Source organism: Colletes latitarsis, unplaced genomic scaffold (assembly GCF_051014445.1).
Source record: "Colletes latitarsis isolate SP2378_abdomen unplaced genomic scaffold, iyColLati1 scaffold0023, whole genome shotgun sequence".
NCBI classification, from domain to species: Eukaryota; Metazoa; Arthropoda; class Insecta; order Hymenoptera; family Colletidae; genus Colletes; species Colletes latitarsis.
The window spans coordinates 4717483-4728169 of NW_027488373.1; the positions used below are offsets into that span (position 1 = coordinate 4717483).

General features: G+C 47.0%; 2 protein-coding genes across 2 annotated transcripts; one reads left to right on the forward strand and one right to left on the reverse strand.

Annotated features, from left to right (window-relative positions):
• Window positions 1-2666: 2666 nt before the first annotated feature.
• LOC143350706 (uncharacterized) lies at window positions 2667-3491 on the reverse strand. The gene is made up of 2 exons (XM_076782729.1): window positions 3015-3491; window positions 2667-2936 (listed from the first exon to the last, which is right to left on the reverse strand). The coding sequence occupies exons 1-2, from the start codon at window positions 3489-3491 to the stop codon at window positions 2667-2669; spliced, it is 747 nt and encodes a 248-aa protein (XP_076638844.1).
• On the forward strand, window positions 3282-4216 carry LOC143350707 (uncharacterized). The gene is made up of 3 exons (XM_076782730.1): window positions 3282-3510; window positions 3747-4062; window positions 4128-4216. Exons 1-3 carry the CDS (start codon window positions 3499-3501, stop codon window positions 4214-4216), a joined length of 417 nt encoding a protein of 138 aa, XP_076638845.1. The 5' UTR covers window positions 3282-3498.
• Window positions 4217-10687: the final 6471 nt, after the last annotated feature.

A 10687-nucleotide genomic window follows, 5' to 3' on the forward strand; every position in this document is an offset into this window, starting at 1 on the left:
CCCTGATGAGGGCAAATCCCAGGACTAACCTAGACCGAACATGCGTAATCATCTAGAATATTGATCGAAACCAGGTTTAATGGACTGTTTCTGTGTGGTACCACATTACTACGTGAACCAGACTAGAAAAAAACCCAGGATCTGGCCAACAAGTATGAGTCTGATGAGGGCAATTCCTGCACCTAACCCAGACCTAACATGCGTTATCCTCTAAAATATTGGTCGAGACCAGGTTTAGTCGACTGTTTCAGTGTGGTACCACATTACTACGTGATCCAACCAGAAAAAGCCCAGGATCTGGCCAACAAGTATGAGAAATATGCGAAAGTATGAGCCTGATCTGGGCAAATCCCAGACCTATCCCAGACCAAACATGCGTTATCCTCTAAAATATTGATCGAAACCAGGTTTCATGGACTGTTTCAGTGTGATACCACATTACCACGTGATCCAAACCAGAAAAACCCAGGATCTGTTCAACATGTATGTGAAAACTGCGAACGTATGAGCCTGATGAGGGGCAAATCCCAGACCTATCCAAGACCTAACTTGCGTTATCCTGTAAAATACTGATCGAAACCTGGTTTAGTTGACTGTTTCTGTGTGGTACCACTTTACTACGTGATCCAAACTAGAAAAAGCCCAGGATCTGGCCAACAAGTATGAGAAATATGCGAAAGTATGAGTCTGATGAGGGCAAATCCCAGAGCTATCCCAGACCTAACGTGCGTTATCTTCTAAAATTTTTATCAGGATCGGGTTTAATTGAATGATCCAGTGTGGTACCACATTACTACGTGATCCAAACCAGGGAAAAAACCAGGATCCGTTCAACAAGTATAAGAAGAATGCGAAAGTATGTGTCTGATGAGGGAAAATCCCAGGCCTAACCAAGACCTAACATGCGTTACCCTCAAAAATATTGACCGAGATTAGGTTTTATGGACTGTTTCAGTGTGGTACCACATTACCGCCTGATTCAAACCTGAAAAAACCCAGGATCTGGCCAACAAATATGTGAGAAATGCGAAGGTATGAGCCTGATGCGGGCAAATCCTGGACCTAACCCAGGCCTAACATGCGTTATCCTCTAAAATATTGATCGAGACCAGGTATAATTGACTGTTTCAGTGTGGTACTACATCAGTATGTGATCCAATGCAGAAAAAGCAACGTATCTGGCCAACAGGTATGAGAAATATGCGAAAGTATGAGACTGATGAGGGCAAGTCCCGGGCCTAACATAGACGTAACATGCGTTATCATCTAAAATATTGATCGAGACCAGGTTTAATGGACTGTTTCAGTATGGTACCACATTACTACGTGATCCATACCAGAAAACCCCAGGATCTGTTCAACAAGCATGTGAGGAATGCGAAGGTATGAGTCTGATGAGGGCAGATCCCAGACCTATCCCAGACCTAACATGCGTTATCATCTAAAATATTGATCAAAACCAGGTTTAATGGACTGTTTCAGTGTGGTACCACATTACTACGTGATCCAAACCAGAAAAACCCTGGATCTGTTCAACAAGCATGTGAAGAATGCGAAGGTATGAGTCTGATGAGGGCAGATCCCAGACCTCTCCCAGACCTAACATGCGTTATCCTCTAAAATATTGATGAAACCAGGTTTCGTGAACTGTTTCAGTGTGATACCACATTACCACGTGATCCAAACCAGAAAAAGCAACGGATCTGGCTAACAAGTATGAGAAATATGCGGCAGTATGAGCCTAATGAGGGCAAATCCCACACCTTTTTTTTTTTTTTTTTTTTTTTTAATAAGACCCTCCACTGACCCCCACACCGCAGGGCGGGACTGCTTTCCGCATTACTTCGCCCCGCGGAGGTCACCAGGGAAGTCCTGGTGACAAATGGGCACACAAACTTCCCACAGTCGGGAGTAGCCCGAGGGTGGGTTATCACAATAGGTCGGGGTTAGTTCTCCGCTTGTCTTTATTATCCTAATACTTATACATATATATATACAAAGTATAACCGAACATCTAGGATAAGACCTACCGTGACATAAACATAAACATAAAAAGGAAATAATAATAAAGAAAGAAATAATAATAATACAAATAATAGCGCAATGAAAATAATGAAAGTCTAGGTAGTATTGTAGCACAATGAAGATGATAAAAGTAAAGGTGATATTGTAGCACAATGAAAATAATAGAAATAAATATGTGATGATAGAATAAAACAGTGTATAAAAATAATAACAATAATAATATAAGGCGCTGTCAAATAAGATAAAATAAAATAAAACAAAGTAGTATAAAATATTAAAAGTAAAATGACATAACTGTCAAACTAATAAAATAAAATAAATAGGGGAGGCGTGTAAAGTCACCTTCCCGTCAGTAAAATTACAATAAATAAAATAACAGTGAGTAAATAAATAAATAAATAAATAAGTAAATAAATAAATAAGTAAATAAGTAAATAAATATTGAGGCAAAACGCAGTAAATAAATAAGTAAGTGACGAATAAGTTATTAAAGTAATAAGTAAATGTTTAAGAAAGCCACTAATAAATAATTAAATACATAAATAATAAACAGTTAAATAAATTCGATAAGTTGTACACATGGGTGTGTCCAGTCAGTAATGAAATAAATCATTCCGCCATTCTTGCTACTATCTCTGTTTCTATGTTCTAGTACGTCTACGTCTAGCCTCTCTATCCATCTCTCTTTCCGTTGCGGCTTTCCCAATCATGATCTCCGTAATGAACGACAGTATCGCACTCCATTGATCGTGTCCTTGAATCATCCTGGTACCCAGATCTTCAATACTAATTTCCTCTTCTAATTGTAGTTCTTCACGGAGTCTCTCACGTTGTCCCATCCACTTCTTACATCGAGTGATGGTATGCTCTGCCGTGTCCGCGACCGCGCACCCGTACCAGCATAACTCACTCTGCGCTTTTCCAAACCTTTTTCAAAACGTGGCAAAGGATCCATGTCCTGTAAGCGCCTGTGTCAAATAATAATTCACCTGTCCTACAGGTCTTTTGAGCCATGCCTCAATATTCGGGATCCAACGATAGGTTAGTTTCTCCCTTCCTTCCTGATCCCATGCATCCTGCCATTCCTCTAGGGTCTCCTCTCTTACCCTCTTTCTTTCCGCGAGGATGGTGGCATGAAGATCCTGATGGTCCGCCCCCAGCATCTCCCTTACCTCCTCTTCTGCCTGCAGGATCCGACCTCTCTCCTTGATCTTCAGCGCAATGGGAATGACGCCCGCTATCACCGGTAAGACGATTCGCGCAACCGTGCGGTACGCCTTGGTAACCCTAATCAATCCTAGACTCTGCGCGTTTTCAAGCCTTTTCAGGTTGGCCCCGACGCTAGTCCATCGTGCCCAAATTGGCGCCGCGTACAGCAGGATGGATTCCAGGACGTAATAAAAAAGAAGGCTCGTCTTATGCCCCGGTCCTCCAACATTCGGCATAATCCTACCGAGCGCTGCCATCGTCTTGATGCCCTTGCTGGTCACGTTCTCAATGTGCTTCTTGAATATTTGGCTCTTATCGAACGTGAGACCCAAATAATTAACCTCCGTCCCTGCACGGATCCTCTGGTGTAAGACGTCGATCGCGAACTCGGGGCCCCTATGCCTCTTCTTGTTGAGGAACATCAGTTCCGTCTTCTCGGGCGCGATTTTAAGCCCGTTCTCCTCAAACCATTTGAGTATCCCTTTTGTACTAACCTCCGTTTTCTTTTTCAGGTTCAGCTCGTCAGGGCTCATGGCTACCAACGCCAGATCGTCAGCGAAGCCGATGCTCTCACAGCCCTTCGGAAGCTTCACCCTCAGGACTCCGTCATAGGCGATGTTCCAAAGAAGCGGTCCGATGACGGATCCCTGCGGAACACCCATATCCATCCATCTCCAGCACCAGGTATCATCTACTTTATAATAAATTTTTCTTCCTTTCAGGTACTCGTCGATTATCTTGACAAGGTAGGGTGGGAACCCCCTCCTAGTCATTTCCTCTATTATCAAGCGGAATGGGACCGTGTTAAATGCATTCTTCACATCAAAGGTGAGTAACAAGCAATAATTTCGTTTTTTCTTAGCCTCTTCAGCCATTTTCTGTACTTCTGACAGCGCCTGCAGGGTGCTATATCCCTTACGGAACCCAAACTGTCGTCTGGACAACCCCTCAGGGCCCAGGGCTTCCAATATGCGCTGCCTAAGGACGCATTCAAACAATTTAGCCCAGTGGCTAATTAGGCATAAGGGCCTATATGCCGACGCAAGGTTGGGGTCCCTGCCATCCTTGTGCAGTAGTACTAACCTCTGCTCTTTCCATCTCGCTGGTACCGTCCCTTGCACAATACATCCATTGAGGAGGCTCTTAACTAGTTCCAGTCTATTTTCTACTATTATTTTTACTGTCTCCCCAGGTATTAGGTCTCGTCCGGGTGCCTTCGCGAACTTTACGTTTTTAGCTGCCTCCAGAATCTCTTCATCTGTTGCCAACCTCCTACCGACCCCTACGAGCCAGGCTAGGTTAACGCCCTGTTCCCTGGGACCGGCCGCAGTTGGGAACAGCTCTTCCAGTACCTGACTGATCTTGTCTTTGGTCAGCTCCGGGGGGTCCTTCCTGGGCCTTACCGTCTTCATGACTGCCTTATAAGGCCGTCTCCATACATCGCTCTCAACCGAACCGCACAGCTCTCGCCACGCCCTGATCTTGCTTTTAATGATCTCCTTATTCAGCAGTTTTCTGCAGTTTTTATAGGCCGCAGCGAGTGCTGGTGTCTCAGGGCTCCTCCTCTTCGCCGCCCATTGATACCGCCTGCGGCACGCGTTTACTTGCGTCCTCAGCTCGGCGATCTCGTTAGACCACCAGATTTTCGTGGCCCTGTAAAAGGGGGCCGCCCTTCTGGGCTCCATGCTGGCATCGCATGCTACAATGAATGCATCGAGAACCTTTTCGATGGACCTACTGTCCATCGGCCGCGTGAAATCCAGATCCGCGGTCTCCATGTCCAGCACCTGTAACATCCTGGGTGCGTCCAGCGTGCACACCTTCCACCCACCAGGATCCGCCGGTCGCACCCGGCGACGGCCCGCGAACACGTGTAGCAGGTACAAATGGTCTGACGCCGTGTATCTTGAGAGGACTTCGCTCGATGTAAGTATTTCTAACTTGTTTTTGTTACAGGCAATGATATCTATTTTAGACATCCTTCCCGCTTTCTCGAATGTATGCGTGCCACACGTGTCCGCAACCTCCAGGCCCATCCTGGTGAGCGCAGCCAGTAGGATGCCGCCCTTAGCATCCAACGTCCTTGCACCCCAGGCAGGGGACTTCGCATTAAAGTCCCCCATCACCACGAGATTCCTGTTCCAAATCCTCCTGGCCTCCTCCAGCTCCCCTAGAACTGCCGCAAATTCGCCGCTGCTGAGGCGGGGGGAGTAGTAGCAACTGGCTATCGTCTCCCCCTCCACCTCAACAGCGACGAATCCGTTCCCTCTGTCGATCCTGTCCTGTTTGTGTCTCCTTCCATTGAATCCTGTGATCCATATCGCCGCCCTGCTGGAGGTATCGGTGACCCAGTTTGCCCTTACCCTATAGGGTTCCGCTATGGCGACAACGTCTGCCCTCAGCTCCTCCGCCGTCCTTAAGAGCAGGTCCTGTGCCAGCCTGCAGTGGTTTAAGTTAATCTGAAGTAGCCGCAAGAAGGTAAGTATTAACTACCCCCGGTTGCCCTATTCCTCCTTAAGGCCTCCCTAAATTGTGGGCAGCTAACCGCCCCTGCCACATGGCGACTCCTGTCTGCCGGGATCCCCTTTTCCCTGCACAATACGCAGCAGGGGTCCTTCGCGCAATCCCGCATCCCATGTCCATCCTCACCGTATTTCCGACACCTTTCCGCGTCTTTCTTCGTGCAGCCGTAACTCATGTGCCCAAAGGCGTGGCACCTAAAGCACCTTAGGACCCTAGGTACCACACTCACCCTCACCACGGTATACCCAATCTTGGCCTTTCGGTTCTTGTCAACCTTAGGGGCCAACGCCGCAGGTATCTCCAGCACAGCGATTTGGGTACCCAGGTAAGTAACCCTGAGTGCCTTTACCCTTATCCCGCTCTTCTCCACGATCCCGTAAGAATTGCAAAACCCTTCGATCACTTCCGGAGCCTCACATATAGGGTCAAGGTCCCTAATCTCAACTTCCACCCTTGGGACCATGGCCCTTACTACGTATTCTGCTCCCAGTTTTCCTAATATCGTCTCTTTACTCTTTACCGCAGACCCCGTCTTCGAAAATTCGACGATTAACTCTCCTTTCCTGGATCTCCTGACCCCTCTTATATCCTCCAAGCACGTCCTGGCCTTTCCTGCGATGTCCCTGAAGACCTCCGCGTAGGTCTTCGTTCCTGCGGTTACACAGATCGCCTCCGTTTTCGGACCTAAAATCCTTGGGACCTCAGATTTCCCGCTGGGCCTCTTCCTTTCCCCCCTCTCTGCTGCTTCCTTGGCGCCCTTTCCTCCCTGGGCCTGTGTCTCCTGCCGTACTGCCTCTGCTCCAATACTTCCTTTTCTTACCCTTCCACCCCTCGTGACCACGCCCCAATCGTTTCCTTTGTCGTTGGTGGCCCCATTCTTCCCCATCGTTGCCTCCTTCTCCTTAGGGGTTTCATCCTGATCCCTCCTAATCTCCAAAGCACTCGTGTCTGTCCCTTCCTTGTCCATCCCCTTCCGTCTGACCTTTCTGACTGCCTCCTGTGCAGCACCGTCCACCGGGGGCGATCGGATCTTCCTTTTACTAGGCACATTCGGTGTGCCCGCTTCCCCCCGGAATCCTGCTCCCACAATTCCTCTCAGTTCCTGTATTTCCCTATCTCTATCTCGCTCCCTCTCTCTCATTTTTTCCATCTCCTCTCTATTCTCCCTCTCCCTCTTCTTTTCTCTTTCCACCCTGGCATCCAGCTCCCTTTCTCTTTCCTTCTCTGTCCTCTTTATTTCTTCCAACTCCTTTTCTCGATCCTTCTCTCTCCTCTTCATTCCTTCTAATTCCTTTTCACGGTCCTCCTGCCTTTTCTTCATTTCGTCCATTTCCTTTTCCCTCTCTATCTCTCTTCTCCTCATCCTTCCTATTTCCTCCCTCATCTCAGCTATCTCCTCCACCATCCTGTTCCTCATATTACTGTTTTCTTTCAGATGCTTTCTTAAATTTTTAAGCTCCAGGTAAGTATCCAGGATGGATTGCTGTATGTCGGGTCTTATGTTTTCTACATTCGCCATGTATTTTCCAACCTTTTTAACGCCAGCGTATACATTGGCCATGGTCAACTTAATCCTGCCGCCCCCTGAGTCTTCTCGAATTCCTTCCGCCTCCGATTCCCCCTCGGATTCCGTTTCGTATACCAGACCCCTAGCCGACTTGGTGTCCCTTGGTTTCTGCGCAGTGTGACCAGATCCAGAGCCCTTACGTACTGGAGACCTTACCACCCTGCTGCGGACAACGAAGGGGTCCATTGTTCCCTCTTTTTTGGGTACCCAGCTTTGTGGGGTAGCAAAAATCTCCACCTCTTCCACAGAGTCGCTGGTGTCCTTGCGTTCTTCGTCCTCGTTCCTGTCATTCTTCCTTTCTATGTCCAGTGTCAGTCGCCTGTCGTTTCCTTTTCCTGTCCTACAATTCTCCGGTAGCTTAAGTCCGCGTCCTGGCCCGGCATCCGCCAGAGACGCTAGGCAGTATTCGGATAACGACCCGGTGCGGCCTGTCCGCGCACCAACACTCGGGCCGGGACCTGGGGTTCCGAGCACCCCTGGTCCGGTAACTTTATCCCTTTTGTAGTCCATATCCATGTTTATTTGGCTTGGCCACCTAGCCCACTGGGTCGGCCAAGTCCAGTGGGTGTGTATGTCTGTGTGCATCGGTGTAGGTAAGTATAGTGTATGTGTCTCAGGTAACTATGAAGTGTAGTGTACTTGCGCGACTGGCTGTATATGTCTGCATGAACGTGCGTATATGTGCATGTATATGTCCGTCGAGGTGTGTATGTGTCTAGTGTCGGCTACTTTTGTCTGACCCTTCACCCCGAACCTGTCCGGCATGGTAGAACCTGCCAGGGGTCAATGACCCCGGCCGGCATAGCTCCAGAGATCATTAGGGCACACAAGCCCCCCCACCACGCCAAGGTAGCAGCCACGGCGGGGAGGGCAAATCCCACACCTAGCCGTGTCCTAACCGCCATTATCCTATAAAATGTTGGTCGAGAACTGGATTAATCGACTGCTTCAGTGTGGTACCACTTTACAACGTGATCCAAACCAGAAAAAGCCAGGGATCTGTACAAGAAGTATGTGAAAAATGCGAACGTATGAGCCTGATGAGGACAAATCCCAGGCGTATCCTAGACCTATCATGCGTTACGCTCTAAAATATTGATCGAAACCAGGTTTAATGGGCTGTATCAGTGTGATACCACATTACCACGTGATCCATACCAGGAGAAACCCAGGATCAGTTCAACAAGTATGTGAAAAATGCGAACGTATGAGCCTGATGAGGGAAAATCCTAGATCTAACCCCGACCTAACATGCGTTATCCTCTAAAATATTTATCAAGACCAGGTTTAATTGACTGTTTCAGTGTGGCATCACATTACTACGTGATCCAAACCAGTGGGAGCCCAGTATCTGGCCAACAAGAATGAGAAATATGCGAAAGTATGAGCCTGATGAGAGCAAATCCCAGACCTATCCCAGACCTAACATGCGTTATCATCTAAAATATTGATCAAAACCAGGTTTAATGGACTGTTTCAGTGTGGTACCACATTACTACGTGATCCAAACCAGAAAAACCCAGGATCTATTCAACAAGCATGTGAAGAATGCGAAGGTATGAGTCTGATGAGGGCAGATCCTAGAACTAACCGAGACCTAACATGCGTTATCCTCTAAAATATTGATCGAAACCAGGTTTAGTTGACTGTTTCTGTGTGGTACCACATTACCACGTGATCCAAACCAGGAGAAACCCAAGATCTGTTCAACAAGTATGTGAAAAATGCGAACGTATGAGCCTGATGAGGGCAAATCCCAGGCCCAACCTAGACCTAACATGAGTTATTCTCTAAAATATTGATCGAAACCACGTTTGATGGACTGTTTCAGTGTGGTACCACATTACTACGTGATCCAAACCAGAAAAAACCCAGGATCTGTTCAACAAGTATGTGAAAAACGCGAAACTATGAGCCTGAGGAGGGCAAATCCCAGACCTATCACAGACCTAACATGCGTTATCCTCTAAAATATTGATCGAAACCAGGTTTAATGGACTGTTTCAGTGTGGTACCACATTTCTACGTGATCCGAACCAGAAAAAACCCAGGATCTGTTCAACAAGTATGTGAAAAACGCGAAACTATGAGCCTGATGAGGGCAAATCCCAGACCTATCCCAGACCTAACATGCGTTATCCTCTAAAATATTGATCGAAACCAGGTTTAATGGACTGTTTCAGTGTGGTACCACATTAGTACGTGATCCAAACCAGAATAAGCCAGGGATCTGTTCAACATGAATGTGAAAAACGCGAAACTATGAGCCTGATCAGGGCAAATCCCAGACCTATCCCAGACCTAAGATGCGTTATCCTCTAAAATATTGTTCGAAACCAGGTTTAATGGACTTTTTCAGTGTGGTACCACATTAGTACGTGATCGAAACCAGAATAAGCCAGGGATCTGTTCAACAAGAATGTGAAAAACGCGAATGTATGAGTCTGATGGGGGCAAATCCCAGGCCTAACCTAGACCTAACATGCGTTATCCTCTAAAATATTGATCGAAACCAGGTTTCATGGACTGTTTCAGTGCGATACCACATTACCACGTGATCCAAACCAGAAAAAGCAACGGATCTGGCTAACAAGTATGAGAAATATGCGACAGTGTGAGCCTGATGGGGGCAAATCCGACACCTAACCGTGTCCTAACCGGCGCTATCCTAAAATGTTGAACGAGACCAGGATTAATCGACTGTTTCAGTGTGGTACCACATTACTACGTGATCCAAACCAGAAAAAACCCAGGATCTGTTCAACAAGCATGGGAAGAATGCGAAGGTATGAGTCTGATGAGGGCAGATCCCAGACCTATCCCAGACCTATCATGCGTTATCGTCTAAAATATTGATCAAAACCAGGTTTAATGGACTGTTTCAGTGTGGTACCACTTTACTACGTGATCCAAACCAGAAAAAGCCAGGGATCTGTTCAACAAGTATGAGAAATATGCGAAAGTATGAGTCTGATGAGGGCAAATCCCAGGCCTAACCTAGACCTAACATGCGTTATCCTCTAAAATATTGATCGAAACCAGGTTTCATGGACTGTTTCAGTGTGATACCACAGTACCACGTGACCCAAACCAGAAAAAGCAATGCATCTGGCTAACAAGTATGAGAAATATGCGACAGTATGAGCCTGATGAGGGCAAATCCGACACCTAACCGTGCCATAACCGGCGTTCACCTATAAAATGTTGAACGAGACCAGGTTTAATGGACTGTTACAGTGATGTACTACATTACTACGTGATCCAAACCAGAAAAATACCCAGGATCTGTTCAACAAGTAAGTGAAGAACGCGAAAATATGACCCTGATGAGGGCAAATCCCAGGCCCAACCTAGACATAACAT

Coding starts and splice junctions, on each gene's coding strand:
- LOC143350706 (XM_076782729.1), bottom strand. CDS start 3,491: ATGGCAGCGCTCGGTAGGATTATGCCGAATGTTGGAGGACCGGGGCAT. Junction 2,937..3,014: donor TCAAAAGACCTGTAGGACAG/GTGAATTATTAT, acceptor GGAAAAGCGCAG/AGTGAGTTATGCTGGTACGG.
- LOC143350707 (XM_076782730.1), top strand. Junction 4,063..4,127: donor ATGCATTCTTCACATCAAAG/GTGAGTAACAAG, acceptor TACTTCTGACAG/CGCCTGCAGGGTGCTATATC.